This window comes from Balaenoptera physalus, assembly GCF_965194825.1.
Source record: "Balaenoptera physalus genome assembly, chromosome: 1".
NCBI lineage: Eukaryota > Metazoa > Chordata > Mammalia > Artiodactyla > Balaenopteridae > Balaenoptera > Balaenoptera physalus.
Genome location: NC_138882.1, coordinates 87,836,349 through 87,852,973, shown reverse-complemented (window position 1 = coordinate 87,852,973; position 16,625 = coordinate 87,836,349). Strand labels below are relative to the sequence as shown.

Below are 16,625 nucleotides of genomic sequence, written 5' to 3'. Positions count from 1 at the left end.
CACAGTACTATGTGTGGCCAGTACATTAAGTGCAATTCCAGACTCAAGAACAAAACAATAGGTTTCTCTGTTTTCTCAAAATGTTTGGAGGCCTCAACCCTCGCCCTACCTCCACCAAGCAGGGCCTGCCCTTTTTTCTGTGACTCTGGGACAATGTCTTCCCAGTGCATCTTTGCCCTCAGCCGCTGCTGAACCTGTGCCAGTCCAGAGCACCTCACCTTCTGGTCCACGAAGCCCAAGGCACAAGGAGCCTGCCAAGCTGGGAAGACATCACAGAACTCAGTCCTGGTGGCCAATCTGCTGCCAGATTTCTTAGTAAGGAAGATAGCTTCTACCCAGACAGCAACATAACTTTTTCCCCCAATCCCTGGCACAGAGGCTGGGCCACCGTTGTCAACCTGCTGTGAGAACACATTTAATATGTGCTCTGTCACTGGCAAATCCTTGCTGAACCTTGTTGGGCTCTGAGAGAGGATCCTCAGCACAGAACGCGGGCATCGCGATGGGGCAGGTCTCAGTCTTTACACAGCGCAGAGTCTTGATTTACGCGGCACAGCAACTAAAATAAAATTTTAAATGCATCATTAATCATAACGCTGACTGACTTTTTTCTCTATGACTCTACAGCTTCACACACCTGCTCTTATTTTTATTTTGGCTTTTGCAGTGATCCATGAAGTAGATAAACTGAGTACTGTTGTTACTCCAATTTTAGAGGTGAGAAGCCTGAAGCTTAGCATGCCCAAGGTCACACAGCCCCTGAATGGCAAAGTTAGGATGGAATCTGGATCAGCGCTTAATCTCTTTAGGACCCAGGGCTGGATCTCGCAGCAGCAGCAGTAGCAGCAGTGGCAGCATGGGACGGCCGACTGCCCTGGGCTCCCCAGGCCCTAGCAGCCGAGGGGAATGTGGCTACTTGAGAATGTTCTCCAAGATCCTAAGGACAGGACTAAGTGGAGGCTTGTATCAGAGGAATGGGTCCTGGCTAATTGTTCCCCATGCCTGGTGATGGGTACCATTTTATTAAATCTGTAAATCGGTTATATTGAGACTATAACAGAGGAAGAATATCATCTGAAAATCTTCCCAACTTAGCAAACAATGAATATTCTCAAACATTCTGGAGGCCTAATCCAGAAGCTCTAGCTTATGACCATGTTTCCCAAACACATATGTAAGAAGATGTGCACATGAGTTCAAACCACTTAACATAGTTGTCAAAGTACTGACGATTTTGTAAACTTAATGGCTGCCAAGGTTATGTTTGATCAATTCATTCAATTCCATAAACATTTACTGAGGACTTCCTGTTTTTCGAATGCCGATGGACAGACAGACACATGGCTCAGGGCGGTACTGAGGCAAAGTCTGTCACCAAGGACCCCAGGACCTGCCTGAGAGGCCCTGGAAGATTGAAATATGGTAATCAAATTAAAAAGAATCCTGGGACTTCCCTGGTGGCACAGTGGTTAATAATCCTCCTGCCAATTCAGGGACACGGGTTTGAGCCCTGGTCCAGGAAGATCCCACATGCAGCGGAGCAACTAAGCCCGCGAGCCACAACTACTGAGCCCTTGTGCCACAACTACTGAAGCCCGTGCACCTAGAGCCTGTGCTCCGCAACAAGAGATGCCACTGCAATGAGAAGCCCGCGCACCACTCACTGCAACTAGAGAAAGCCTATGGGCAGCAACGAAGACCCAAGGCAGCCAAAAAAAAAAAGAATCCTGGCTTTGAGAGTTTCTGACCAAATTTAATGTCTCCAGAGCACTGACTGGGAGACCAGAAAGTCCCATCCTCGTCTTGGACCTCATCTTACCAAATGGGTCACATCCTGTTTCTTCATGATTTCATCATCCTAGAACCAGCTCAGCCAAAATGGGTTGACACAACAATCAGAAAGTGCCGGAATGTGGCCAGAGCTGAGGCAGGGATCACCATTTCTCGTTCATGGCTTATCCCACAAGCATTTATTAAATGCCAGGCGAGGTGGCGGACACAAAGGTAAACATGGCCAGGTGGCCCCCACCCTCCAGGTTCCTTGTAGAGAACAGGTCACAATAGGCTCTTCTCATAACTGTTGTGGGGAGTAAGCTAACTAGGCCGATGGTCAGCAGAATGGCATCAGTGACAGAAAGTGCGGAACAACGTGACAGGACACTGAGAATCAGCGGCTGGAGACCAGCCTGGTGTGTAGCAACTGGTAATAGAGTGGCTCTTCTGGAACAAAGGAGTTGAGCAAACCACGATTCCCAGAGGCAGAAAGGCAAGCACTGGGCTTTCTGAAAATGGGTACTATGACCACAAACCAAAAGACACACAGTTTCACACTAGTTTCCGGGCCCCACCTGTGCACACTGGTATCGGCATCAGCATTATGTTGGAGTAGGGACAACGTCTCACAGGAAACATGAGTTTAAAATGTTATTCGGTTCAACACAAATAAAACTTCCTTAATCTACTACCAGAAAAAAAAATTATTAAGTGAACTTAGCTAAATTTCTCAAACATTTCACTTGCACACAACATACACAGGTAATAGCTTCTCACTGTGAGGTTTGGGGCAAATTACCGAATTTTTCTTTGTGTCTTTGTTTCTTTTATTTTTTGGCCACCCCATGAGGCTTGCTGGATCTTAGTTCCCTGACCAGGGATCAAACCCAGACCCCTGGAATTCCCTGTGTCTTTGTTTCCAAATCTGTTACAATGAGGCCTGCACACAGAGTAAGTGCTATATACACGTTAGCTATATTATTATTATTATTAAATCACTATGTTAAGCTCAAAGTCAGACGAATACTTAGACTGTTCCCTTTTCGTCCTTCGTTTGTCCTAGCCCTACAGGTACTTTTGGGTGAACATCTACTTATTGCATAATCTTTTTAGAAATTTCTTTTAATCCTTGAGACAGTGTCCACAAATTTCATCTGGCATTTTGCACAGTGCCGAGGCATAGGAAATTCCTTTCCTTATACAATATTTTCAGACCACCAAGTCATGGGAGGTGACAGCTGTAATAAATCTCGTGAGCTCTTTGGCTCACAGCCACTTCTTAATGGAAAGGACTATATCTGACCCTCAGTTCACAGCATTACAAATGTCAAAGGCGGACCTTTCCCTCCGGCCAGGCTTCCTTCCCACTCTTCTGTCTTCGGTCACACCTTCTGGTCCTGCAGCTTGCCTCCTGGTAGATAAGTGAATGCTGCTGGAGTGTGACTTGGGGGCACTGAAAGGTCCCTGACCTGAAATATCTTCCTCTGTCCCTGTGGACTGGGCATCTCATCATCATTGTACTCTGAGGTCTGAGCAAAGGGGCTTCCCACTCCAAATCCAGGACTATAAATATGCCTCTGGGTTAGGACTGCATGTCACCAACAGTCCCATGATAAACCACCCCTATCGGGAGGGGGCCTTAACCCATTATCTTCCCAAGCTCTTTAGGAGCATGAGACCAAGACTGAGGATGTTTTCAGAAGAGGCACAAACTTAAGGCCTGCAGACAAATCTGAGCAACAGTCATGTTTTGTAGGTTGTACTTGATGTCTTAAAGCTGTTTTTTTAGTGACTTGTCAATATTTTAAAACCAGGATACTTTATAATGTCTCTTAAAAAATAAAAACTTAATAAAAAAAGCTCTAGCAACATTGTCCTGTACCCGCACAAAATAACAGGGGTCTTAGGGGTTCCCAGCCAGCTTACCCACCATCCTGTGGGCCTGAGCTTGGGTAAAAAAGTTGGAAAGCAGGCCTGGGCACCTGGGACTCATTTGTCTGTTCTATATCATTCCAATTCAAATATTTCTTTTAACTCTACAAATAAAAAAAAAAACAAAACATAAAAACAAAATATGAAAAAATATAGATGACACAAAGTAGCCTAAAGTTCTTTCCTTGTGTTGAAAAAGCTTAGGGATTTACTGAGAAAACAAAATATGGATGTTAAACTTCAAATAAGGGTATACCTGTTACACTTCAAAGCATTTTAGGGCTTCCCTGGTGGTCCAGTGGTTAAGACTCTGCACTTCCACGGCGCGGGGCGTGGCTTGGATCCCTGGGTTGGGGAACTAAGATCCTGCATGCCGGGCGGTGCCGCCAAAAAGTTAAAATAAATAAAATAAAATAAAATACTGACAAGTCACTGAAAAAAAGCCAAAACCTTTCAAATACTGAGTAGACCCAGCAATACAGGACCGTGGTTCATGAATAAATGGCAAATAAAACTTTAAAAATAGTAGTGACCATTTATTATCTACTTTGTCATACACTTTCATGTATATTATTTATTTCTTTAACATAACTAAAAACATAGATAATGCTTGTGGTTAAAAATTCAACAGCATATAAACACGTAGAGTAAAAAGTGAAAGGCTGTTTTTTTTTCTCTCCCAACCCCACAGCCCCTGCCCAGGTGTTGCCCTCAATTCCGAGTTTGGGGTGTATTCTTCCAGATATAAATGAATAGACAGACATATCTCCAAGCTTATTCTTATATATCAGATTAGCCCCATTTTACAGATGAGGAAAGTGCAGCACAGAAAAGTTGTAGTATTCATCCAAGACCACAGAGCTGATAAGTACTCGAGCTGAGATTCAAATCCAGCTCGTCTGATTCCTAAATCAGCGCATTCCTTCCGCTATGCCCCGTGTGTAAAATTTTATGGATGAAGAAACCGAGGCCCATAGAGGTCCCTGAGCAGTCAGAACCACATGGTTCACAGCCCAACTCGGGAGAGGCAGGGGTGACTGGGCTTGCACGGGAGGCTGCGTGGAGGAGAGGGCCTGGACCAACGCGGATCTGGGGTCGGGCGGGACCATCTCGGTCCAGCAACGCCCAGATCTGGGGCCCGGGGCTCGCCCACGCCGCTCGGGTACAGGCACCACCCAGCCCCTTGGCGCCACTCGCGGCCGCCTGGCCTGGGCAGGCGCAGCGCTCGCACCGCCCACTCGGAGCCGGTCTGGAGGCCGGGGTCCGGGAGTCCCGAACTCCAGGCGGGCCTGGGGACAGCCCGGGAGCGATGGCTCCGTCCGAAGCGGGCTGGGACCCCCTCGGCTTCGCCCCCTCGAGCCGTTGGCGGGTGCCGGGCTGGGGTGGCCAAGGCCCGAAGCCCGGGGTGGGTGGCCCTGGCGGGTAAGGGGTTCGGGGTGGGCCGCCCCGACCCGGGGGCCGGCTCGGGGCGCGGGCTGGGCGCGTGGCGGGCGGGTGGGCGGAGCGGGGGGCGGGGCGAGGGCGGAGCCGCGGCCGGAGGCGGCAGTGTCCGGAGCCGGGCTCAGGGGCAGCAGTGGCCGCCGCAGAGCAAGGCTGCCTGGAGAGAGCGCCCGGGCGCGGAGGGGTTAACGGGCCGCCGGGGCCGAGCAGAGCAGGTACAGATCTTCCCTGGGACCCCCGGCCCCGGCCGCCCTCTCTCCCCGGTCCCGTTAGACCCCCCGCCCTGCGCGCACGCGCCGTCCCTGTTCCCTGCGCCCCGCGGTCGCGCCCCAGCCACGACCCCAGCCCCAGCTCTTATAGCTTTTATAGCCTCGGAAGTACCTGGGGTCGAATTCCTGGGGAGGGGTTCTTATCCCTTGGAACACTGGCCCCCATCACTCGGGCGGAGAATCAGCCAAAATTCCTACGAAGTCACAGAGTAAAATTGGAAAACGCAGCCAGGACCTCCCGGCACACGCCCGGCGCCTCCTGCCCTCCTCCTCTAGATGCGTGCTCCTGGAGGATGTGTTCCCCGCATCCCCCAGCCCCGCCACTCTCTTCTGTCCTGGAGTTGGGGGACAGGGACGCTATGAGGGACGCATGTGGGTGCCCTTGATCCAGCTCAGCCTGACGACTAGAAAGGAAAGATGCCTGTTGGGATGGGCCTCCAGGACCCAGGAGTGGAGGGCCCAAGGAGGACCAGGGAGTTCTCATCCAAGATAGGGACTCTCCAGCTAGCCCTGGAGCCTGCTGTGGGGCGCCCTGCCCCGCAGCACCACCCATTTCCCAGAGGTGGGTCCCCTGGGGGTGAAGGGGTTAGTTCTGCCCAGGTCTCTCTTCCTTGATCTTCACTGGCCAGTGTGGAGGTATGGCCGGGAGGAGCCCAGGTTTGTCTAGACCAGAGTCAGCCTGGCCCAAGAGTGACCACTTCTGACCTCTCCTTTCTTCACCCTGGGCAGTGAGACACACCAGATGAGGAACATGAGAAGGGGTGAAAACCACAAATGTGTATCTGTTTCTGCAGGGGTGGAGGGGGAGTGTCGGCCCCCTGCCCAGCTATGCAGGGGGTGGGGTAGGACTTTTCCAGAGAGGGAGCCAGGCCTGGCCCTGGCCCCAAGAGCTCACGCCACCCCACCCCTTACTTCTCCAGGGAACTGCCAAAGCCAAACCCAGCTCAGGACAGGATTATGTGTACTGGGTAGACCCATGGAGAAAGAGGTAGCAGAGAGAAGCAGAGGCAGAGAGGGAGTAGAGAGGGGACCCGGACCCGGCAGCAAGAAGCGTCAGTGATCATCACCCCATCTCTCCTTCCCTTCAACCTCCAGTAACAGAGTCAGGCAGAGAGCTGAAGTTTTGGGTGGAACGTTGGCCCTCCTCTGGAGCCCCTACCCGCCCCCCCCCCATCAGGGCGGAGTTGCTGACCTCAGTGGTCAGCCCAGCCAAGGGAAGGAGCAGCCATCAGCAACCCCCTTCCCAACCCCAAGCAGCTGAGGAGACCCTGCAGCTCAGGCTCAACCACTGTGATCCCTCCCTTAACTTCCCAAGTCCTGGGGTCTCAGGGAGGGAAGTGGGGCTGAGAGTTACTACCCCCAAGCACATTCTTGCCCTTCCCTCTGTCACTTTCCTGCCCCTGAGCTGGCCCACCTCGGCATTAGCTCCTTGGATTCCTCTCCCGGGTGCCTTTTGGATCCAACAGAAACATTTTTTTTTTTTCCTGGAAAGCAGAACTCCAAGCAGCATGAGGAGTGGGGGTGGGAAGGGCTCATTGTGAGCAGGAAGGGGCTGGAGGGCAAGGGGGAGCGATGGGAGAGTCAGGCTTAGACCAGGGGAAGGTTCCAAGCTCCACTTCCCCAAGGATCAAGTTTAGACTTCAGGAGGGACTTCCTGGCTCTTCAGAAGGTAGACCGTGCATGATTGGGGAGCAACGGCATCTCTAGCTGCATATCCCCTTCCCAGGTTTCCCTAGCCCATCAGAGTCTTGCCTGAAGTAAGGCCTCATTGATCTAATGCTGGATGCTGGCCCCTAGAGGGAGGTTAAATCTCAGTGGGAAAAATCACCTGCTTCTCTAGAGATTAAACCATCAGCCCATTTAGTTTATCCCTTGACTGGAAAGTGTTTGAGGCAGGCAGAGATGTGCCTGAGTGTTCCAGAAGGAGCTTTATTAACTAAGAAGGGAAGAAAAAGCTGGGAGTCAGGTAGGAAACGGAAAGCCCAAGGGGCTTCCAGTCAGCAGCTCAGAGGGGGTGTCTGGTAAGTCCTCATTGAGCCTCCCTCCTCAGCTTTCCAGGACCTCTGGGAGGGCAGGAGGGGGAGCCAGATGAAAACCATCTTAAGAAAGATGCGTGTGCCTGAGCTGGCCTAGAGACAGTTCCTAGTTAGGACATGGAGGAGCTGAGAAGTTCCTGCAGCTGAGGAGGGGGACTGAGCCTGAGTTGGGAGGCTGAGGGCAGACCGCCACCCCTCCAGCCTGGGAGGATGGACAAGGGCAGTGTGCCTTCTCCCTCCCTCCCTTAGGATCATAAAGGGGTGGGCCAGTCTTCACCCATCCATTCTCACTCTGAGATGTCCTTCTGAGGAGTCATCCCTCCCAACCCCCAGCTTTCTGGAGACTGGACCAGGCTTCGGTCCCTGCAGAGCGCATCCCCCACCCCACGCCCAGATGCCGGAGTAGAGTTTATTTCCGGTCCCCTCCTCCCTGGCCCCGGGGCCATCAAGGGAGGAGCGATGGAGAAGTGGGCGGGCAGGTAAGAGGTGGGGCGGCCCTGGAGGAGGGATGGCTGGGTCTCTGGAAGTGAGGGAAAGGAGCTCTCTGGGAGGGGCTGGGGGAAGTGATGAGTAACTTCTGATTTCTGAGCAGTTGGTATCAGGATGTGCGGAGCCTCCTCGGGCTGAGGGCGGTGTCGTAACACCTCCTCCGGCTCCCGGCTGACACCTTCACTCCTGCCTTTGGTTTGCAGGTCCCGGTTGTGTCTGATGCTGCTTCTGTTCCTCCCTCAGCTCTGCCTGGATCAGGAGGTGAGCCAGGGACCAGAGACTACCATCCTTTCCTCTCCCTGCCTCCCCGCTTCCCACAGTCTCCAGGCCGCGTCTGCATTTCCCGCAGCCTCTGATAAGCCGCGGCCCCTTTCTCTCACACTTGGCCCTCCCAGCCTCCCAGCCTCCCCAACTCCCTAACTCCTTGCCAAATCACTTCAAGTCCCACCTCTGCTACTGAATGTGACCTTGGGCCAGTCACTACTGCCCCAAGCCTCCAGCGTTGGACTAGATATTCTGTACAGTTCCCTCGAAAATCATTCTAATTTTGGCTGAACTTTTTGTCTACACAGGTGTTGTCTGGGCACTCTCTTCAGACACCTCCCGAGGAGAACCAGGGCCCTGAGGGTGTCTGGGGTCCTTGGGACCAGTGGGCCTCTTGCTCCCAGCCCTGCGGGGTTGGGGTGCAGCGCAGGAGCCGGACGTGTCAGCTCCCTACAGCTCAACTCCACCAGGGCCTGCCCCTCCCACCCCGGCCCCCAAGACATCCAGAAGCCCTGCTCCCCCGGGGTCAAGGCACCAGACCTCATACTTCCCGAGAAACCCTTCCCCTGTACAGGCCACCACCTCGGGGAAGAGGTGGCCCCCTTCGAGGTCCTGCTTCTCATTTAGGGAGAGAGGAGGCCCAGGAGATTGAAGGAGCCAGGAGGTGAGGGGTGGGGCTTTGAGGGAAGAGGCGGGGCCTTAGGCAAGGGGCGGAGCTAGGGATGAAGGAAAGGGGAGCAAAGGATCCAGCATTTATAAAGGCTTATCTTTGGTGCTAGGGAGTCGCCTGGGGAGGCAGGCTCCGAGGTAGCCAGCGCTGTGACCCCACGTCTGCAACACTTTCTCAGGTCCCGGGTCCGAGACCCCATCAAGCCAGGAATGTTCGGTTATGGGAGAGTGCCCTTTGCTTTGCCGCTCCATCGGAACCGCAGGCACCCCAGGAGACCACCCAGCTCTGAGCTCTCGAAGACCTCAGATCTTCCATCCCTGACTCCAAGAACAGAGCCATCTTCTGCAAACCACACCCCGCAAACTGAACTCCCTCCTACTGAACCGTCTGCCCACACCCTGTCCCCCCCAGGAGAACCCCCAAGCCCCGAAGCTGCTCAGACAGAGATGCCCTCTAGAACCAGGCCTGCCCTCACACGGCCCCACCCCAGAGCCCAGGCCTCTGGCACAGAGCCCTCCTTGTTCCCTCCATCCCCAGGAGAAGGTAGCTCCTTTCACATGTCCCCTCAGCCAAGAAGGCCAAGTTCCCAGGGTTGGGCCGGTCCCCGGCTGGCAGAGAGACACCCTAATCCTTTCCTTTCTGTCCCTCGGAGCCGAGGCCAGCAAAGCCGGGAGCACTGGAGACCTGGGGGGAATCTTCACGGGTCCCTCACGGAGTCTGTCCCTCACTACCCAGACGGCTGGTGGCCTCTGCTGAGTGCTGGCCCCTATCCCAGCCCCCTCTGGAGCCTCTTTGCTCCCAGTAGCCCTGTCCCAAGATGTTCTGGGGAGAGTGAGCAGCTGAGAGCCTGCAGCCAAGCGGTGAGTTCCTTCTTGGACCCCTCCCAGACTTCCAATTCTGCTTCCCTGACCCTGAGCCTGGGTCCTCAGCCTGTCAGATCTGGACCTGAGGGAGAAGGGCCTTGGCATCTGACCTCTTCAGGGTAGGGACCTTGGAGCTCTTCCATAGACCTGACCTGCCTCCCTATCTCCCCAATCCAGCCCTGACCCACACCCCCATTTTCCTCCCCAGCTTTGACTCCTCTGTATCCCCCACCTCAGCCCTGCCCCCCTGAGCAGCCAGACCCCCGGGCCCTGCAGTGTGCAGCCTTTGACTCCCAGGAGTTCATGGGTCAGCTGTACCAGTGGGAGCCCTTCACAGAAGGTGAGGTTTCTAGCCCACTCCCTGGACAGGGGGGCTGGAGATTGGGGGATGATGGGGAGGGAGACACTCAGCCCCTCTTTTTCTTCTCTGTAGGCTCTTGTATTTCTCCTGTGTCATATTGTCTTCCTTATTTCCCAGTGCTGGGGTGAAGAGACAGAACAGGCCCAGAAAGGGCTGGGGGTTTCGGACAGAGCACTAGCTGTCAGATGGCAGTGTATGGTCAGCAGAGGGGTCAGGCTAGGAGGAGGGATGTGTCCAGAGGTGCCCTTTGGCTGGTCTCCTCTGGGAAGAAGCCCAACGCAGGAGGTGGGATGGATGTGACATGAGCAGGGTATGGTCAGAGAGATCCTGTCCAGTGGTGACAGCTTGGTGGAGGTACCCCATGGATCCTGGACAGTGTTGTATCACTTTCTCCCAAGTTACCATCCATCCGTTTGATTTTCAGCCTGTGTCACCTTGACACAAGCCCTCATGAGCTCTGAACTCACATAATCATAGTTTCACGTATCTGTCCTCTCTCAGAGCTCACAACCCCTTTTCTGGTCTTAGTGACCTCAATTGATCTGACCCAACTTTTGTGTGACCCTCAAACTGACCTTTCAGAGTACAGAATTGTCGTGTTCCCTTCATCCACAGTGACCTCGGCAACCTCAGGATGCCCTATTGCTAATATAAGGCAAGCCAAGCCGCTCTCAGGGCCCTGGGTTCTTTCTCAGTTAACCTCCTGCCAGGGACCCCAGTTAACCACCCTTCTACCCTGTCTCTTAGTTCAGGGTTCCCAGCGCTGTGAACTGAACTGCCGTCCCCGTGGCTTCCGCTTCTATGTCCGTCACACCGAAAAGGTCCAGGACGGGACCCTGTGTCAGCCTGGAGCCCCAGACATCTGTGTGGCCGGACACTGTCTGGTGAGGGGGGACGGGGTGCGCACATGGGGAGAGAGGCAGTGTTAATAACTGCTACAGGCACACACACAGAGTCTCCTTGCTCATCATCACAATGGCAAAACACCAGACTCAGGTTGCAGAGAGGAAAGTTCTTACCTGCCAAGCAGGGCTGAGCAGAGTCAAGAGTCAAACTGCAAGAAAGACCCCCTTAAGCCCATCCAAGCTTCCCAAAGGCTGGCTGGGGATGGTGGGGCTGACAGAGAACCTACAAGTCTCACTTGTAGTGCAAAGGTCAAGGCACGCGGTGAGCTGAAGGCTCCAAGACGACCAGGCCAGGGTTGGAGGTGGTGTCTGGCTTCTGGCAGCCCCTGCCTCACTCCGCTTTCCCCCAGAGCCCTGGCTGTGATGGGATCCTTGGCTCGGGCAGGCGTCCAGATGGCTGTGGAGTCTGCGGGGGTGATGATTCTACCTGTCGTCTCGTCTCGGGGAACCTCACTGACCGGGGGGGCCCTCTGGGCTATCAGAAAATCCTGTTGATTCCTGCTGGAGCCTCCCGGCTCCGGATCGCCCAGCTCCGGCCCAGCTCCAACTACCTCGGTGAGTCCCTGGGTTCCCCGAGTCTTGGTCCCCCGTTCCATTCCTGGCCTATTGGCTCTGCCCTTGACACCCCCATTCAGCACGGCAAATGAGCCACCCGGGAAGTCAGGGCTCCCTTCCTCCCTCCCGCGTGGGCACGGGGTATGTGGGGTTCTGTGCTGTCAGGGAAGTGGTGGGAGAGGAGGACAGTATGACTAACCTCGCATGTCCTGATCTGCCACCTCCAGCACTTCGTGGCCCTGGGGGCCGGTCCATCATTAATGGAAACTGGGCTGTGGATCCCCCTGGGTCCTACGCTGCTGGCGGGACTGTCTTCCGGTACAGCCGTCCTCCTCGAGAGGAGGGCGTGGGAGAGAGTCTGTCCGCGGAAGGCCCCACGACCCAGCCTGTGGATGTCTATGTGAGCGAGGGGCCTGCGCCTGGGCTGGAGGAGGAGGCCGCCCCGCTGCCTCTCCTCTGAGGGGAAAGCTGTGGGTCTCAAGATGGGCAGAAGGCTAGTGGATGCCCCCCTGGCCACCCCCAAACATTCATTACCTTCTCTTTTTCTCCCCAGATGATCTTTCAGGAGGAAAACCCAGGTGTTTTCTACCAGTATGTCATCTCTTCACCTCCTCCAAACCTTGAGAACCCCACGCCAGAGCCCCGTCTCCCCCAACTCCAGCCTGGTAAGACTTTGATCCCCAGACCTAAAAGGAGGTGGGGAGAGGCTGAGGGGAGCTCGAGGCAATGGGGATGCATCTAATTTGTCTACCCGACTCCCCCTGCGCAGAGGTTTTGAGGGGAGAGCCCCCACCTGCTTCAGTACCCCGCCCTGCCCGCACCCCAGGCACCCTCCAGCGTCAGGTGCGGATCCCCCAGATGCCCGCCCCGCCCCATCCCAGGACACCCCTGGGGTCTCCAGCCGGATACTGGAAACGGGTGGGACACTCTGAGTGCTCGGCCTCCTGTGGAAAAGGTGAGACTTCACGCACCAGCCTGTATTCCTGGCACCCTCAGCCCAGATCCCCAGCTTGGCACTCCTGACCCCATAGCCTGGATTGTGGGTCCACACCTTGACTCTGTGCCGAATCGGACTTCAGTGCCTGGGACCCCACTGACACTGGATGCCGAGCTATCCTGCCTCCCCTGGCTTCCCTTTTATCCCTTTCAGGTGTCTGGCGCCCTGTCTTCCTCTGCATTTCTCGTGAGTCAGGAGAGGAACTGGATGAACGCAGCTGTGCCGTGGGCACCAGGCCCCCAGCCTCCCAGGAACCCTGCCACGGCCCCCCGTGCCCACCGTAGTGAGTGCACCCCATGGGAAGGTTAGGGTCCTAGGGACACGATGGTTGCCCCGGGGAAACACATCCTCGCCCCCATAGGATCTCACCTGGACTCTGCACTCAACACAAGATCTCCTGGCTTCAGAGAGACGTTATTCAGTGAGAAAGGCTGACATTCCATAGACAACAAGGAAACCCTGAGCCCCACAGGGGATCCCAGACTCCAAATATGCCCACTCTCCTCGGAGGGGTCCCCAGCCCCAGTCTGTCGTCCCCTTCCCCAAACGTGGCAGCCCCACACATCTCTGTTTTTGCCCTCTGTGTCTCTGTCCCTTCCCCTCCCTGCCCACGCCCATAGCTGGGAGGCCGGCGAGTGGACGTCCTGCAGCCGCTCCTGTGGCCCCGGCACCCAGCACCGTCAGCTGCGCTGCCGGCAGGAGTTTGGGGGCGGCGGCTCGTCGGTGCCCCTGGAGCGCTGCGGACATCTGCCCCGGCCCAACATCACCCAGCCGTGCCAGCTGCGCCTCTGCGGCCGCTGGGAGGTCCGCTCCCCCTGGAGCCAGGTGAGTGGCCCCAGGCAAGGAAGCTCTTGGAGCGGGAAGATCCTGGAGGCGTGGGCACCAGTGAGCTAGAGCAGTGGTTTTTCCAGCTCCGTTCTAATCAGCAGAAACTTTTACAAATGAGATCTCATGTAGAACCTCCATCTGTAAGTCTGCGAAGAGACAGAACTGGGTCTTGGGGGCCCAGAGCCCCATACTCAGCCTGCTCCTCAGCCCACGAAGCCCTGTAACCGCTGAGCCAGGCATCAAAGGCAGATCCTGGTCCAGAGGCCCCAGAGCTGGAGGCTGGTGAGGCAGCCGGGAAGCCCCGTCCTGAATGCCCCTCGTCCCCTCAGTGCTCTGTGCGGTGCGGGCGCGGCCAGAGGAGCCGACAGGTCCGCTGCGTCGGCAACAACGGTGATGAAGTGAGCGAGCAGGAGTGCGTCTCAGGCCCCCCGCGGCCCCCCAGCAGAGAGGCCTGTGACATGGGGCCCTGCACCACAGCCTGGTTCCACAGCGACTGGAGCTCCAAGGTGGGCCCCACACCCCCTCAGCCAAGCCCCACGCCCCCGGTACCCCCACCCAGGACACCCTCCCGGGGCCTTTCCAGCACGGTTGCATAAACGTTGATTGAGCAAGCACCTGCCGTCTGCTAGACACTGCTGATGTTGGGGACTCAGAGAAAAACTTACGCTGACATCCTGACCCCTGCCTGGCAAAGTTTCCCCGTATCTGGCTGGTACCCCTGGGGCATTCCCTAACTCCCGGATCCGGGATGTGTCTGTCCTCAGCCCCCTCCCCTTCCCCTACTTGTCACTCCAGCCTCCCTTCACACTCTGCTTCCCAACAGTGCTCAGCTGAGTGTGGGACGGGAATCCAGCGACGTTCTGTTGTCTGCCTCGGGAGTGGGGAGACCCATGGGGAGGGCCAGGAGGAAGCAGGGGCAGGAGCCACTGAGCAGACCTGTGCACCAGGAAGCCGCCCCCCTGACATGCGTGCCTGCAGCTTGGGGCCCTGTGAGGTGACGTGGTGCTGGTACACGGGGCCCTGGGCAGAGGTGAGCTGAGAGCCCGGGAGGGGGCCCGTCGGTGGGATTCCCTGGGGGGAGGTAGGAGTAATCCTGCTCTCCCTTCCCGTCTTCTCCGTCAGTGCTCCTCAGAATGTGGCTCTGGCACGCAGCGTAGAGACATCATCTGCGTGTCCAAACTGGGGACTGAGTTCAATGTGACTTCTCCTAGCAACTGTTCCCACCTGCCCAGGCCCCCTGCCCTGCAACCCTGTCAGGGGCAGGACTGCCAGGACCGATGGTTTTCTACACCCTGGAGTCCGGTGAGTGCCTGGGCACCCTTGCCCTGCTCAGCATGGACTTCCAGGGGAGGGGAGGCTTCCTTCCTTGTACCTCCCTCTGTGCCCCAGGCTAAGGCCAGCGGCACTTTAACTTGTCCCATTTCCTAGACCAGGAGGACAGGTGGGCCCCCTCCACGTGGGGTTTCATAATGCTCCCGGAGAGCCCCCCAACTCCTTTCAGAGGAGGAGGAGGCCTGGGGTTCAGGAGGAGCCTGGGACACAGCAAAGGTCTGATTTGATAGCTGGGGTCTCCCCAGTGTTCTCGCTCCTGCCAGGGGGGCATGCAGACAAGGGAGGTCCAGTGCCTGACCGCCAACCAGACACTCAGCATCCGATGCCCTCCTCACCTGCGGCCCTCCAGGAAACGATCCTGTAACAGCCAACCCTGCAGCCAGCGCCCAGGTAAAGAGCTCCCTCTCCCCAATCCCCAGCAGAGCGGAGTTAGCTGAAGTGTGGGTGGAGATTAGGAAGGACGAGTGGGAGTGGGCAACACACCTCCAGCGGGATGGATCTTGGTGACTTCTTGTGCCCAACGGCCTTCTCTGTCCCCAGATGATCAATGCAAGGACAGCTCTCCACATTGCCCCCTGGTGGTGCAGGCCCGGCTCTGCGTCTATCCCTACTACACAGCTACCTGTTGCCGCTCTTGCGCCCATGTCCTGGAGCGGTCTCCCCCGGAGCCCGCCTGAAATGGGCCCAGGAGGCCCTCTCCTCGTGGTTTTCTCATGCCACCATCAGTCACCTGTCAGTCAGCCCACTCTGTACCCTCTGGCTCTCTAGCCTGTCCTGGTCTCACTAGGGACGTCCCCCAGGGTGGTCAAAGGTGGCAAGATGACGGACAGTAACCGTCAGGACGTGTGGTTGGGTCTGTGCGGTGGTGTGATGGTGTGTGTGCACATATGCCCCCAGATGTGTATCTGGGCCTGTGTGGATGTGTGTGCGCCCATAAATCTGTATCACTTCTCAAAAAGAAGTTACACAGACTGAGAAGGAACCGGGAGAGGGGACAATGCCTGTTTCCGTGAGAGTTTTCTAGGCTGAAAGGAAAGCAAGTTTGCAACTCTTTGGGAATCTGAGCTACTTAGAGTCTGGCCTCCCCATTAATCCCAACTTTGTGTCCTAAACCTCATTTCTCCTGTTCAGGCCACACATCATCTAAACCATCCTTTTGTCCTCTGACCCTTTCTCCCCTTACTTAGTCTCTCTATCCCTCCCTCTCATAGTTAGCTAGGGATGGGGTGAGCCATTGCCAATCCTGCTTTTCCCCAGGAAGAGAGACTATCTCCCCAGAGCAGGGACCAGCTGGGCAGAGGATGGAAAAGAGAAAGGTTAGAATAAGACACCCTAGCCCCTGCTCCCGCTCCCCACCTCCTAAAATGGTTCCCACCCCAGAACTAATTTATTTTTTATTAAAGATGATTATGACAAATGAGAAACAGGCTCTTCATTGTCCTCGTGGGAACCCAGCCATACAGGCCACCTAAGCAAGCAGTGTGAGATCAGAATGAAGGGTGGGAAGGGGAACGGTACTTGGAGCCCAGGTGGAGAGAGTTTGGGTCCAGAAAGGCTAATGAGTGAGCCCCAGTCACCTGAGACCAGGAGCCTTGGTCAGAGAGGGAGAGGATCCTGGCCGACCTCAGGCCCTGCAGGTTGGTCATTGACCACTAGAGGTCACCACTTCTCCCAGTTTAGGTATGGAGTTGGGCGCTTGGGTCCAGAGCTGAAGAAGAGACTGCTTGGCCTATGGTGGGTTTCTTGGTAGGCTGAGTCTTTCTGTACAGTCTCTTGGAATCTAGTAGCACTTTTTTCCCATCTGGGGCTGAGCTGAATGGCGGCTGCCTTTTCAGGGCTCCTTTTTCCTGTTCCCTTTCTTTGGCCCTGCCTTCCTGCCCCTCTCATCCTTTCTGCTATTACCCATTTCCC

The 16,625-nt window shown here is 55.8% G+C and overlaps 1 protein-coding gene across 1 annotated transcript; it reads left to right on the top strand.

The window, feature by feature from the left end:
* Window positions 1-1,739: 1,739 nt before the first annotated feature.
* Window positions 1,740-16,138, top strand: ADAMTSL4 (ADAMTS like 4). The gene is made up of 18 exons (XM_082474223.1): window positions 1,740-5,110; window positions 7,784-7,929; window positions 8,143-8,200; window positions 8,512-8,867; window positions 9,052-9,733; window positions 9,974-10,076; window positions 10,845-10,981; window positions 11,353-11,557; window positions 11,785-11,957; window positions 12,111-12,222; window positions 12,327-12,512; window positions 12,708-12,837; window positions 13,175-13,379; window positions 13,712-13,888; window positions 14,206-14,412; window positions 14,505-14,684; window positions 14,960-15,104; window positions 15,255-16,138. The coding sequence occupies exons 1-18, from the start codon at window positions 4,661-4,663 to the stop codon at window positions 15,389-15,391; spliced, it is 3,789 nt and encodes a 1,262-aa protein (XP_082330349.1). The 5' UTR covers window positions 1,740-4,660; the 3' UTR covers window positions 15,392-16,138.
* The last annotated feature ends 487 nt before the right edge of the window (window positions 16,139-16,625 follow it).